This window comes from Microtus ochrogaster, linkage group LG3, assembly GCF_000317375.1.
Source record: "Microtus ochrogaster isolate Prairie Vole_2 linkage group LG3, MicOch1.0, whole genome shotgun sequence".
Lineage (NCBI taxonomy): Eukaryota > Metazoa > Chordata > Mammalia > Rodentia > Cricetidae > Microtus > Microtus ochrogaster.
The window spans coordinates 42,549,618-42,565,476 of NC_022029.1; the positions used below are offsets into that span (position 1 = coordinate 42,549,618).

Below are 15,859 nucleotides of genomic sequence, written 5' to 3' on the forward strand. Positions count from 1 at the left end.
GATATCATTAAGTACTATGTGCCAGGAACTTCTTTTAAAAAGCTAACAGAAGTTGGGCAGTGGTGGCGCACGCCTTTAATCCCAGCACTCAAGAGGCAGAGGCAGGCGGGTCTCTGTGAGTTCAAGGCCATGCTGGTCTATAAGAGCTAGTTCCAAAGCAACTGTCTCAAAAAAATAAATAAATAAATCCCCCCCCCCAAAATGTTAAAAAATTTATCAGCCATCTCAATAACCCACTGGGGGTTGGCAGCATTATCACTTTAGAATGAGAAAGGCAGACATCTGTATATAGCTGGATGCAAGTTAGACAGACTCTAATCAGCCTGAAATTCGCTGTGTCAAGTGGTGACATGTGCCAGTCAATCAATGTGTGGCACTTTATCAGTTAAGAAACCCTATCAACACTTTGATTATTAACCTCCTGCAATTGTTCTATTGATTAGGATATAAAAATAAGAGTTTTGCCAGGCAGTGGTCGCACATGCCTTTAATCTCAGCATTCAGGAGGCTGAGGCAGGTGGATCTCTGAGTTTGAGGCCAGCTTGGTCTGCAGCGTTCATTCCAGACTACACAGGGCTATGCAGAGAAACCCTCTCTTGAAAATCAAAATAGTAAATACAAGTAAAAAATAAAAGCTTTAATCCTCACATAAAAGAAAAGGCAAAACTGAGGTGCAATAATCAGGAAACTGAAAGTGTACCTGTGGGAAAAGCTCCCTTTGTGAAGAGCTTTCAACTGCACCAGAAGCGGCAGTGTTTATGATGCAAAACAACATGGTGGCTGCCGGAGGGGAGTGGGCTTGACTGACCAGCAAATCACTTGTTACATCACCAGTGTTTCTTAAGAATCAGTTCTCAGTGGAGCACAATTAAAAATGAAACAACAAAATGTACATTAGCAATGTTGTTTGTGTGTGATCACAAACCTCTCTCATGCTACAGAATGACTTTGAAGTCTTAACTAGGAATCTAGCTAGAAAAGAAAAAGATCTAATAAAAAGGACTCTCAAAGTCTATTATGCACCAATATTTTTGCACTTTATTTTTTTAACAATATTTTAAAATTTCACTAACATCTATAGAGGCTCACTGTAAAAGAGCAAAGGGTCAATTTTAAACTGTATGGTTTTATTCTTCTATTAAAGAGAAACCATATTACAGAAAAAAACGAAAACACTGACTTATGAGAATGAAATTAATCAGAAATGATCATGTCACTGGAACAGGCGACTCAATCTGTAAATGTTGACATTAATACTCTAGAAAATTCTACTTGTGAGTGATCAGAATATAAATGCAGCTGCACCACTCTGATGCTGTACTACTCCGTGGGAATTTACTACTTGGGAATTTATACTTGCTGATGCCAATTTTCCCTTTCACCTTGCAAAGCGCAATAAATCGTGGCTGCTCTCTATACTCTATTAGAGAACAATCCTGTCACTTTAAACCGTGTCTGTAAACCACAAAGACAGACAACAGCAGAAGCTCTCATCCCAGGCTGTCAGAACACTAAAGACAGACTCTTGTTAGGCAATGTGGGAAATAACTTAGTACAATCTAAAACATTAGAAAATTATATATTATTTTAATAGTTAAATAAAACAATCAAGTTGCTGCTTTGTTTTTTGACTTCTTCTGCACATTTTGTTTATATGTATAGGTCTCTCTCCTCTCATACAATACACACACACACACACACCTGTATATAGTTAGAGTTTTGATAAAACTAAACATTTAAAAGTTTCACATGTTTCAGAGTCAGGAGTGCTAGGTTCTATTATACCATGGAACCATAGAAATGCTTCCTATTCTCAAACATCATTTTACCACACTGGTTCATGGCCAAAATAAGATAAACCATTTTTCTGTTATTCATGTTCCTATGTGGATTTATGCCACTTTCAATGTTTTTCTTGAGAACCAACCCATTGCAGTAGCCAAGGGCTTTCCCTTCATCATACATTTTGGTCAGTGAATATTCCTGCTGTTCTTTATTAGCTGACATCTGGAGAATTTCCACAAGGACTTAACCTAGATGTAAGTTTCACTTTGATTTTTTTAAGTTACGTGTGTGTGTGTGCGCGTGCGTGTGTGTGCGTGTGTGTGTGTGTGTGCGCGCGCGCGCGCGCACGCGTGCGCATGTGTGTGCACTCACTTGTCATGACATGCATGTGCTCAGAGGACAACCTGCTCACCTCCCACCATGTGGATCCTGGGGATCAAGCTCAGAGTGTCAGGCCTGGCAGAGGGGGCTCTCATTTTACCTGTTAAGCCATCTTTCTGTCCTCAAAGCTTCATATTTTATTTATTTTATTCATTTGTTTGTTTGTTTACTTATTTGGAGACAGGGTCTCACCATGTAACTCTGGCTGGCCTGGAACTCACTATATAGAGCAAGCTGGTCTCAAAGACACAAGAGAGATCTGTCCACCTCTGCCTTCCAAGGTTTGGGATTAAATAAAGGCACGTGCCACCACATCCAACCCAAGGGTTTGCTTCAGAAGAGAAATAATCACAGTTTTGACAGAAAAGTATTCAAGAAATGCCAGAAGACACAATGCCCAGGAGCATCCTGAGCCAGGGATGCTCAGTGAGGAGTAGAAGCAAACTTGTGAGAAAGGGGCATGTCAGGAATCTAGGAGAACCTAGGTTTACCCAGACTTTTACTTTTTATACTTTAGTCCCTTATTTCCAGAAAAATAAGAATAAAATCATACATATAAATTGATGGATATTAATTATGTTGTTAGCAACAATTAACTTTATAAGCAATTCAAAATCCAGAAAGTTTTGTTTTCCTCTTCTATGAAACTGGTCTAGAGAACAGATATGAAAATAAATATGCCAGTAACAAGTTTTTCCATAGCCTGAAACTGGCCATAGCACAGATATGATGCTCTAAAGGGCTCCCACGCACAACGGTTTTATTAAGGCTTTGTACAGACATGCCTTACTATCTTATAGACATGGTTCTAAAATGTAAATGGTATGGGATATTGATAAACCAATTAGCGCTGATGCAAAGCAAATTCCTCTTTTATCTCAATTACAACATGACAACTTAATAGGTCAAGATAGTTTAACATCTGAGACGGGCAATTCAATAAAACAACAGCATCTTGATATGGTAATTAAGAGGAAATGTGAATCCATTACCATGTTTTAAAAAATATCTCAAGCACTTTGGCTCTTTTTATTGCTTTTATCAAGAGCTGTGGTCCAAGTCACTCCTCTACTTTGTGCTGTATCTATCTGATAAGCAGCCCGGGGATATAAAGAAAAGCTATGGAAAAAGTGTCCTGCACACATTAAAGACATTCTCTAAAATAAAAAAAATGTGTATTTATTATATTCATGAAATACAGAACATTAAAAATATTAATTAGTCGATTAATCATATAAAGCATTCCCAATCCAAAAGATTAAAGGCTAAAATTAAGACATTAACCTTAAGCATTCTAGAGAATTATCACTGAAAAGAAAAAAGAGAATTTCTGACTCAATTTAAATAAATAATTAGTGAACATTGTATTTTAAAGATTCATCCTAAAGTAGAGTAACCAAGCAAGTTAAAAAGAAAGCTTTGTATGTGAATCGTACCTTTAGGTACGGAAGCCTGATTATTCTGACAACAGACCACTAAGAAACCTGCTAGTGCAGATTCTGAGAAATACATTTAAAACAAGTATATAAAACTAGTAACATGACAAAACACTTGAATTTACTACACATTAAAAACATGTTTCATTCAAATTTGTTCTAACATTTCCAAAATGTTTGAATTTTATAGTTTTTGCATTTCAGTATAATAGAAAATATGAGGCTTCCATATAAAAAGCATAATATAACTTCAGTGTAGAGCGTAATATATTTTATGGCTGTGGCAAAGAGTGTTGACATTCCCTAGGGTCCTATTGCTTGTCCAATAAGCAAAGTCTATTAAAATTCAATAATGAAGCACTTTCAATGTGCTCCTGAACTAACTCATTTATCTCTCATGAACATCATCTTTTAACATCCAAAATCAAATAGGGAAGACAATGAAAACTGTTAGTATATGAAAATGTTCTCTTCCACAAACCTGATTCCAAGATTCATAGCTTCAGCGGTTCCGATCATACTTATAGCCAATAGCATATTGTTGCAGATCTTTGCAACCTGAAAATAGAGTGCATATTAAGTATCTTTATTTTCAAGTTATAATTTCTAAAAGACTTTTCTTTACCTGATTCCATAAGGTTCTCTCTTGAAACAAACAAACAAATAAACATTCAGTGGTGGATTCTCTCTAAATGGGTAAGGAAATGTGATTCAGTGTATCTCCCTCTGAGCCTAACCCACTGGCCTCAACAGAACCTGGGTGTCTCTTCCACTCGGTTAAAAAAATGACACTCCTACTATGGCCTCAACACTAAGGACGACTGATCCACATGACACCATTGCTCTCAAAGGGATCGATTTACATTTTAATTGGGAAATGGGAACGATATGCTATATGTACGGGGACAGATGAGCACACAAGAACACTAAACAGTGAAGTCCATGGAGGAGACAGCAGGGTTCAGGAGGAATGAAGTGAACGTGTGTGTGTGTGTTAGGAGGAGGGCAGGGACAATTCAGTCTCTGAGTCAGTACTAGTTATCTCACCACTGAAAACAGGGTCATGGAGGACATGGAACCAGAAATCATCTCTCTGAAGGTCAGGACAGGATGTAAATAGGCAAGAAAAAGAAGGGTATCAGGGTAAATGCTAAGTATATAAAAGGACTAGGTACACAGAAGCATGGGATAAGCCTGGAGTTACAAGAACATTACTCATATATATGACTTAGGGAACATGGAGATATTTGATAGTTAAGACTGTCAAGTGGGGCAGAAAGTTAAACTCTGACATGGTAGAAGTAGGGATCTACTGGCCCTCTGAGCAGCAAACTTGGTTCAAGATAATGGAAGGCTACACCCAGTAATGTGTGGAATGAGCAAGATGATCAACAAAGGTAAAACTCAATACAGATTACAGAATGCTAAGTTTAAACTCAACAAGGAGTCCTAACGTGAAAGCTTTGAGCTTTAGTGACTGGGCAAAGCATTACAAGGAAGAATGGAATATGAGCATGAGTTAGGAGCAGGACAGGAACAGCCAGTTCAGTTCAGAGTTCAGTGCTATCAGTCATCTATTTCTAAAGGAAATGCTTGCTTTTCAAGAAGATTAAGGTGCACAGGTTACTTCTTCCTCATCAAACTGACATCTGCCCAAGCCTACCAACAATGATGAAAAACCAGCTCATCCCAATTGAACTTAAATCTAAGCAGAGAATCCACAGCATGAGCCAAGGGGGAAAAGGTGTAAGAATGTGGTCAGAAGAACATTTTACATTGAGTCATGTCAATCATGTGACAACATTACCTGCCCAGTCCCAACAGCACCACAGTACATCACATTGGAGCCCATGCACGCCAACAACTCTTGGGCAGCAGCAAATTCATCTTCAACTCCTCCCACCATAAATGTAAGGTTTCCAGACCGAGCAGCTCCTACACCTGAGTTATTTAGGAAAAAGAGATTGAAGCAAAACTGCTCAGGTAAAATACCAAAATGAGAGAAAAACCTAAAAACCAAAGGGATTTATTTAACCTTTGCCTCAAAAATTTATTTCTGCCAGGCATGGGAAGATTCTCAAATCTGCAGTGTTCCAGTAACCAAGCATCATGTAGCTTCATCATAAACCCCAAAGACATACGCAGTCATATGCACTTAAAGTTTACTGGAGCCCCGATGGCACCACAGCATACAAAAGGAACCTGCTCTAAAGGCAAGTTCACAAGCTCCTTCTCCAAATCCCACCTACTGATGAGATCTGGAGACCTGGGTCCTGGGCCTCCAGCACGCAGGCATTCGGGTGGCCAGGCTCTTCCTGAAGGAGAGGTGGCTGCTCATCTAGATCACTCTCACGTGAATTTTCCAGCATCAGCAGAGTGTTCTCATCTTTCTCTCCTCCTGCCACATCTCTGAGCAACTCTTTTCTGGTGACACGAGCATGAACAAGAAATAAACTTCAGCATACTCTGACTACTTCTTAGCTTTGAACCGACTTGATGAGTTGCCAGTCTCAGGTTAAAAGGATCTGTGAAATGACTTCTAATTTAGGCTTGTCTTCATAGAGAGAAAAGGGCCGCTTTACGACAACTTTCTTATTAACTATGAAATAAAACTTAAAAACTATGCTTTTAACATTGACAAGTCTTTGTTCATAATTTTCAAGTTACTGTTAAAAACAGTAAATATGTGCATAAACCATATAAGCGTAACTTCTGTTTTGTAACTACTTTATAGCTCATTTGCAACCTAGAAATAGGAAACCATAGCTGTACCACGATTAGACCTGGCCATTAGAACAGACAGCTACAAGTGATGCCTGCTTTTCAATTTAACTTACTCAAGACAAGGTTTCTCTGTGTTGCCCTGACTGTCCTAGAACTCACTCTGTTCAGGCTGTCCTTGAACAGAGATCTGAGTGCCTCTGCCTCCCAAGTTTGGGATTAAAGGAATGAACCACAATTACCTAGCTTAAATTGTCAATATTTTGCTATTGTCAAATCAAGTAGCTTTCTCCTTCCTGGATTATATTATTTTTAACCATTTACTAAAAGCAAAAGTCAGTGTGATATAAGTCAAATGATCTTGGGAGTGCATTCCCTGTGCATGGAAGCTTACAATGCTCAAAGGAAGTTAAGTTACATCATTCCATAATAGCATTAGACACACTTTGGAAAGAATTATGTACAAACACCTAATTATCTTAACATTTGATAATGACATGTGAGTGACTACCATTTTGCTAGCTTCTAATTTACTCTACCAAGATGGTAAAGTGTTAATACTTTACAATTATTTTGCTCAATTTCCTTATTCATTCTTATTCAAAACACATAACCACCCTGTCTCCTTATCCTGTAGCTCTAACCTGGAGAAATTAAGTAGACAATTTGAGTCAAAGCTTACAAACAAATCCAGCATTATCCATCATAGGTCAGCAGCTCTGTACCTAGATTACAGACTGTTAAATAGCTTCAGAGAGTCATTTATTGAAGAAAAAATTAATGCTGACAATGGTTCTCAGCTGGTTAATCTTTTGACAGGTGCACTTTCTCACTCACTCAAACACATATTTCAAAAAGAAGAAATAAGTTACTTAAGCAGGAAAAACTCACAAGAAAAGAATTGTTTACCCTTGATTCAGAAGTCCATGGCAGTCTTCCCCTCTTCTCTCAATGTGACAGTGTGTTCATTTCTAACCTTATAGCAGCCTACATCCCAACGTAGGTCTGATTCCACTGAGCAATTCTTGGGACCAAATCCTTTCCTCCCACACACACTCCCAAATGCAGGGGCAGAAGTGATGCCTAAGCTATCCTAAAAGAAATGTGACCAATGTGGACAGATGAGAAGGACATCTGAAAAGCTGGAACTCAAAAGCTTCCCAAGACCTCTTACAGACTTCAGAAGACACCCCGTGGGGTTTTAAGTCTATCGATAGTAAGTAATAAATGTACTGCCTTGCCATGCTATTTTAATTCATCTCTTTTCTAAAATAGGATAACAAAGAACTAAGCATGCTCAGGTAGCTAACACTGGGAGAAATAGTTACAAATTGACCATTGTTTTTGTTTTGTTTTTCTAGACAGGGTTTCTCTGTGTAGACTTGGCTATCCTGGAACTCTGTAGGCCAGGATGGCCTTGAACTCAGACATCTAACTACCTCTGGCCTCCTCCATCCCCCAGTGCTGGAATTAAAGCTGTGTACCACCACTGCTCGGCAGCTGAGCATTCTTAATTGAACAATCTAAAATCTGTTATCATCCTTTTAAAATCCAACCTTTTTTGAGCACCAACATGAAGCCACAGCAGAAAATTTGAGCATCTATTTTTAGGTGATAGGATACAGTAAAAATGCAGATACACTAAAAATTCTATGTAAAATTACCTTCAGCTATGAGTATAAGGTACACATAAAACAGAAACAAATCCTGTGTTTAGATTTTGGTTTCAACCCCAAGATATTTCCTTATGTACACTCAAATATTCCAACATACAAAAGTCCTAAATCTCAAACACTGGCCTCTACCACTTCAAATATTAAACCTGTATTTTAGTTTATATTTTAATAATAGTTTACATAAAACCAAACACAATTTTAGTTCTATTATAAAATTTATCATACTTTATTAAAATTTTTGATTTTCTTTATCTGATTTTTCCTACAAGGTCAGCATGGGGTCTTGCTTATGTCAGTATTCCTATTATGTAACACCCTACATGGCATTCAATAGACAATTGTTTGAAAAATGAATCAATAAGCATGGATGAAAGAATAAAAGCTCTAGAGATGTATAACTGGTTTTGAGAGAGATACTTGCTGGCTGTGTGATTATAAAGAAATAACTCTGAGCCAGTGAATAAAATGAGAAAGTAGCTGTGCACACCATCTAAATAGAAGGCTTATAATCCGAGTTTGTGAAGTGGGCATTTCATAATCTGGTTCTCTAAGTCACTGTCTCTTCTAGGGTAGTTTTAGTCTCGCTTGCTAAATATTAGTTGCTGAGGGCTGACCCCATAAACAAGAGAAGCAGGCTGGCCCAGGCAGTTCTAGAGCGGTCCATGTCTGGTTGATGCTAAATTACATCACTGTGAGCTGGCTATGGTGCCACATGCTTGCCATCCCAGAACTTGGGAGGTTAAGGCAGCAAGACCATGAATTCTGACCAATTTAAGCAGCATAATAAGACCCTGTCTCAAAAAAGAAAAAGAGAGGAGAAAGGAGAAAAATCACTGTCAAGAACTCCTGGGGGGAAAAAAATCAACGACAGCTTAGTTTATCTTTTAGATAGAGTTGAAAAATCTGCATTTGTTTGTCCATTCAACACAATCTGCCAGGACCCAGTAAGTATCAGCGCCTGTGGTTAGCTGAAGGGTAAAAGCTAAATTACATACACCCTTGCTTCTACTAAGTTATGCACCTGTGGCCGGCCACTCTTTTTCTATAACCCTGGTCTGAGTGTGGACTACGGCAACAGCACTTCCCTCCCACTCCATCTCCCTTCTGCCCTGGTCTCTAAAATCGATTTTCCACATAGCAGCCTGAGGAACCCTCCTAAAACATAAATCCAGTTCAGTTTTTCTTTACTCTCAATCATCCCAAAGATTCCCACCATGCCTAGTATAAAATCCAAAGTCCTACAAAGCCCTAAAGGGCCCTCTAATAAACCATGGCTTCCTCTCCTGTCACTCATTCTTCCTAGTCACTTTGGCCTCTGGCTAACCCTGAAACATATCAAGCATGCTCTCCTCTCATCCCAAAGCCTTGAATGTCTTACTCTTTTCAGTTTGATAGACTCTTCTACAAACTATTCACAACTATTTTTCCAGTAATTGAGAACTCTGCTCAAAATGTGCCTCTTCAGAGAAGTCAGACCACACTTCTTTATCACTTGTTAACTTTCCTGCCTTAACTTTATATCACTTCCTGCCCCGATTTGTTTCAACGTTTATTTTTGATCTGGATTCCCCACAGGAACATTATTTCTAATCTCCTGACTTATGAGGCACATACCCACAGAACCTGGTACAAAAGAGATGTTGAGTTTACCTAGAGAAATTCAGAAAGAGACGCCATGGCTTCAATCTGTCCTCTACAAAGCAAATCATCCCAAGACAACAGTGCTAAATAGTGAGACCCAATGAGAGGTAAGTCTTCATCAAGTATGTATTAATGCAAATTCAAGGACATGGGTTTCTTACAAAAAGGCAAGGGTGGCCCCTCTCATACTCACCCCTTAACCTGTTGCTCTAAGTCATGAAGGATACTGCCAGATGGCAGCCCTTTATTTTGAACTCCCAACATTCAGAATCATAAGAAGTTATTCCTTACAAATTAGCAAGTCTCTCTCTTTCTCTTCGGGTGGTGGTGGTTGTAGTTGCTAGGGAGACCAGAAACTTGAGCAGACTACTCAAGTACTCTACCAACTGAACTACATCCCCAGCTTCCAGTCTCTCAAGTACAGTTACAGTATCACAAAGGGGACTAAGACAGGAGACAACAGGTTAGAAACACTGAGATGCAGTAATGGGTGAGACCTGTTGTCATGGAAATACTCAATGATGGTGAAGGTTACCCACCTTTTTCATCATTCTAGTATGCCATTAAATGCTGCCTGTTTTATCTACTTCCAATCTATGAAGGCAGTCAAACAACCTTCAGTCAAATAACCACAAAGATACTACAAAGTTTTGAAATTCTATGATCATCTGGGGTTTTCCAATTCACAGGCATCCACATTCAAACAGGTATAACATTAATACTCAAAATGGAGGTACACCTGACTCTGCACAATAGTTCCATATTAGAAGAAAGGCAGATCTTGACAAAATACAAATGACAAAAATAGTATACTACTTATCCTGTATGATGTAATACTTGAAGATGTATACACTTTGTAGAACGGCTAAGTCAAACTGATGAGCATTTTACTGTGCACATCTCTAATCCTAGCACTTGGGAGGCAGAAGCAGGAGGATCTCTTGAGTTCAAAGCCAGCCTGGTCTTCATAGTGAGTTCCAGGACAGCTAGGGTTACACAGAGAAATCCTGCCTCAAAAGTGAATAAATAAATAAAAATAAAATAAATGTCTCCTAGCTCATTAAGTTCAGACACACCCTTCAGTCTCCTTTATTGCTTCTTGTCCTTTGGCTAAAAACAAGTACAGAAAAAGTAATTATTTTTTCTTATATAACTATGCTAACTAAAGCTAATAAGCCCAAATCCTGTGGCTCCCTTTAGAGCTCATCTAGCCCTTTTGTGTGATAATGTCTTTAAAGATTCTCTTCCATAACCCTAGAATAAAAACAACGAATTCATTTGTACAAGCAAATGAAAATGCAGATGCCCACATCATCCAAAATAGACACAAATACTCTGTTCTTAAAGGTCACAGACATCTATCATATGTCTTGGCAGTATGGAGAGACACATTCTTTTTAAATTATTTTTACTTTATGTGCAATGGTGTTTTTCTGCATGCACGTATGTGTGAGGATTGTCAAGTCCCCTGGAACTGGGGTTACAGACAGCTGTGAGCTAACATGTGGGTGCGAGGAATTGAACCCAGGTCCCCTGGAAGAACAGCCAATGGTCTTAAACTCCCCCAGATCCCTAATCAAAGTCTAAGTTATCAACTCTTCCCTGTTTTAAAAATTGAGACTTAGAGTTGACACAAAGAACTGACAATTGGAGACCAGTCATTCAGTGGTCTTCAACCTGGCAATAAGAAACAGCTCCTACGGATCAAGGAGTATGAGATCTATTGTGGGGGGGAGGGGGGACAAGAAAATCCATACAAGAAACAAAAAACAGATACAAGTTGGAGAGTATAAATACAGATGTTCACAAATTCCACCAGCAAGTTACCTCTTCAGTACAAAGATTCAATGGTAAATAGGTTTCCCGAAGCAAAAATCAAGGCCTGTTTTCTGGCATATTAGGAGAACACGTAAAACATGAATATTCCAGAAAATCCAAAATGTGAGGTTCATGGGAGACACGGAACTCTGTCTTTACCCTCCAGTACCCAAGGATAACATACATACAACTTACTCACTTAAGGTTCAGGGACCACAGAAGAAGAGGGGTAGAAGGATTCCTGGAGCCAGAGGAACAGGGAGTTTGCTCTGAGATTGTGTATCCTAGGCGTATCTGAAGCTATAACCATAGACTCACCAACATGGCTGCCTAAACATGAGCTGAACAGGATGACACCAACAGACATGCTAGAAGTACAAGGGGAAGCTCAGCAGGTCTCAGCCCTCCACGGAGAACAACAGGGAGCAGAGAGATACAGAGAGTGCGAGAAATAGTCTTTCCCAGGGAAAAGCACACCAACTGGTTATCCCATACCAAATGGTCCACCATGAAAAGATACACACAAACAACATTATACACACTGAGCGGGCTGTATTTATGTATTTAAGGAAATGTATGTATGTATCTATGTAACAATCAATGAAAAAGGAGGCCATGAATTGGAAAGAGAGCAAGGCTGGGTACTTGGGAGGGTTTGGAGAGAAAAAAGAAATAATACAATTATATTATAATCTCAAAAAATTAAAGGTCTAAATCATAACTACAGAGAAGAGATGTGCACCAGTAGTGTGCTAAAAAATAGCATTCATTATATGATACCTGAATCAGATAATGGATGGCAATCACAACTAAATCCTGGTTCCTTCTTTCCTTCAATTTTTTTCACTTCTACTGTTGAAAAGGCAAAAAAAGGAACAAGAAATTTCCAGACAGGTACATGGGATCTGGTGACATAGTGTCCTGTGTTCCAAATGCACTTGCAAACCTGGTTCAAGCAGTTAAAGCAATCGTGAACTGAGCAGTGTGGGATGCTCCTGAGTGCTCACCAACTCCCCTTCTTCTCCAACCACACAGAGACCCCCAAGAGCTTCAGATCTGCTTATCGGAACAATAAGTTTAGAAAGCAGAAAGGCAGGAATAAGAAGGGGAATGTTCAGGAACCCATTGTACAATATGATGCCTATTGTTAGCAATAATGAACTGTGTTTCTGCCGACTGCTGAGAGTAGATTTTAAGTGTTCTCATGACTAAAATCAAGTATGTACAGTATAATACTTTAGACAGTTTGACTTAGCCATTCTACAAAGTATATGTATCTTAAACTAGCACGCCATATATGACAAGTAGTAGACATTTTTGTCATTTAAAAGTCAACTAAAAAGTTAGGGATATGGCTCAGTAGATAAAGCTGTTGCTATGTAAGCAACAGCATCAATGTTCAGATCCCCAAGACCCATGTAAAAGCCAGGCAGGTGTGGCCAGGCACCTGTAATCCTAGCACTCCAGAGGGAGAGGCAGGGTTTTCAGGGGCAAGCTGGCTAAGCTAGCCAAGTCTATTCAATGGAGATCCCGCCTCAATAAACAAAGTGGAGAGCCGTAAGAGGATGCCCGATGCCAATAACAGTGCTCTGCATACACGCCTGTACACATACTTTGGAGTCCATACACATTCACATATGAACACACACACAGATCAAAAGGAGAAAAAAGAAGAGAAACTCAGAATTAACAAATACAATGCAAAACACTAAAATTTCACACACTCTCACACACACACACCACACTCACACACACACACACCACACTCACACACACACCACCCCCCCCCCACACACACACACAAAGGTTATCCTCAAAGTAAGAGCAAACTTCATTTGGAGAGGAATAAAGCAACCTCAAAAAATGAGTTTTTCTTTGAAATGAGTTATATATTTTAAGTTTACGTATTTTTCAATGCTTATTTGGTACTTTACATAAAATATATAAAAAACGATATAAGGAATACCGTTCTTCATATTTTTATGTTAAAAGATTGTTTGCTCCAAGTGAACTAAGGTAACAGTTTGTCCCTTCTTCTGGCTGAACTTGGCCTCCTACCTGTAAAACAGTAAACATCAACCTAAACCATCTTGCTCTAATGGTTATGCTGCTCTGTCTCCCAGTCTTGGGGCAGCACAGGCTGGTGTCTCAGACACCATTCACTATTACCAAGCCAGCCTTGTTCCCCTCCCCCCCCACTTTTTCTGAAGAACTTGTACATTGTCCTCAGCAAAGGACAGACAACAGAACTCTTGCTCTTATCTTCCTTCAGTCTTAAGAGTTGTAGGAAGCAGGGATGTTTTTCTTCTCTCACCTTAAATCTTTTATCTTCATCTTTCTTGTCAATGAATGCTTAGTATTTCTATCCCCACAACAAAAACTACCTCGCTGTGTACATTGAGAACTATGGGTTTCTGTGCACTCATGCTGTTCCCTCACGTGAAATTCCCTTCCCGTCCCCCTTGTCTGAGCAGCTCATCTCCAAGATGGTGCTCACGCTGAGCCCCTTGCAGCCCTGGCTTTCAGCCGCTCCTCCTGTGGGATTCTGAAGGGTGCTGGTAAAAAGTACTCCTACCTACGCAAACCCATGTTTTTCTTCTGATGTGTGTTAAGATCTTTATGTGCATGCACTCTTTGAATCTTAGTGAGTAAAGTTCCACCTAGCTGTCCACAACATATACACACTACCGAAACACGTTATAATAATAAATATCATTTTTATTTATCAATTAAAAAAAACCTCAATTTTGGAGCAGTGTGATTCTCTGTATGTGGCACTAGCATTTTCACTTATTGCCCTACAAACAAACTTAAGTGTGTGTGTACAGGGATATTATATGAAGAGTTAAAAATGAAAAACACGTGATTCAAATTAAGAGGCCTAGATGAAATCACCACTCAAGTCACACCATTTGGACAAATCCCAGTTGTGTTAAATCTCAGTTTCTTCTGTCTAAAGGGTGCTGCACTTACATGGAAGCAACAAAGACTATAAAGGAAAAGTATTTTATATAGTAATATACAAATGCCATGAAACTTAAATGTAGTAAGTAAATCTACTCAGCCTAGGCGCGTCAAAGTCTTTGGCCTAAGAACCTCAAAGAGCTGAAATCTGGAAATTAGCATTACTAAATAAAGCTGAACCAAGTGGGGGTAACCTAAAATAACCTCTTAGGAATCACAAATGAGCTCATTTCACCCACGCCTATCGGAAAGAGGCCTTCAAACCCAGAGACTGAGAGACAGAAAGCTAAAATGTACACTGGCTCCAGCTAGATCCTCCTTTAACACTGCAAAAGCCAAGCTGCCAAAGCACCCCCAGGAAAAGCGCAGTAAATCACCTAATTTACTCAAAAGAACTTAAATGTTTTAACCAGTCTGCCATCAAAAGAGATCAAGAAGAGGGCCAATGGGACTTGGGCTGCAATGTGAGCTGTCTTTAAAATGCAATTGTTCTAATCATTTTCTACAGATGCAGCCTCACAAGGGGCTGCTGTCACAGGGACCATTTACGACTTGTTATGGTGTCTCTATTGTTTACCAGCGTCATTCGCTGAAAAAGGGCGACAGCTGGGACAGAAAGCTGCTACTCAACGAACAATATAATCCCGTGAAAGTAATCAACAAATTTAAGGGTGTTAATTAACTTTACACTTTATCATGTTCAATTAGTTGTCCTTTCTAGAAAAGATTGCCGTGCACAATCAGTTTAGAGCGTGCCATGTTTGATTTGTAAGTGATCACTGTTTCTGTTTCAGAGCCCATGTCAGATGTTCTCCTGGGTTTTGGTGACACAGATGAATGGCTTTGCACATGTTAGGGGTGATCTGGTTTAACATAAGCCAGCATAACATAACCCCTTGTTAACACTACTTCTGGCATAATCCAAGCTGGAAATAAGAAAGCCAAAACATTCACAGCACTATTCTGGAGTCTGATAAACAAAGTTTGGTTAGCCTTTCCTGAAATAAACACAGACAAATGCATGGCAAAATAAGCAATTTTTCATCATTATTTTTCAAAGTAAGATTTCTCTTTCAGGGGCATGTTTGGGATCATTTCCTCCCAGCAAGACCGCGAAGCTCGGCCACATTAGGCACAAAGCACTGCTGGAGACTCAGACTTTACATAATGCAGATAGGCTTTCCATAGCAATTGACTGAGTAGTGGGAGTGTGTTTAGAACTGGCCTATATTAAATTCTAGATTGCAATTATTAGATCCAGAAGCTGCATTCTGTAAGTGTAGGAAATCTGCAGGGAAGTACATTAATCTATGAATGCAATTTGTTCTTGTGCCTACCTTACTACTGTTCCTACTTACTAATAGGACAAGGAGACGCTCATGATGGAGCGACAATATATTCACTATTGCATTTTAATGAAAGCAACAGCAGCTATTC

General features: G+C 39.2%; 1 protein-coding gene across 1 annotated transcript in view; it reads right to left on the reverse strand.

Moving 5' to 3' along the window:
- Window positions 1-15,859, reverse strand: part of Hibadh (3-hydroxyisobutyrate dehydrogenase) — a 109,071-nt gene that overhangs the window by 12,869 nt on the left and 80,343 nt on the right. Inside the window, exons 5-6 of the mRNA XM_005360821.2 lie at window positions 5,410-5,543; window positions 4,084-4,160 (exon numbers count right to left, since the gene is read on the reverse strand). Of these exons, the coding sequence (XP_005360878.1) occupies window positions 4,084-4,160; window positions 5,410-5,543 (211 nt within the window). The remainder of the gene's footprint in view (window positions 1-4,083; window positions 4,161-5,409; window positions 5,544-15,859) is intronic.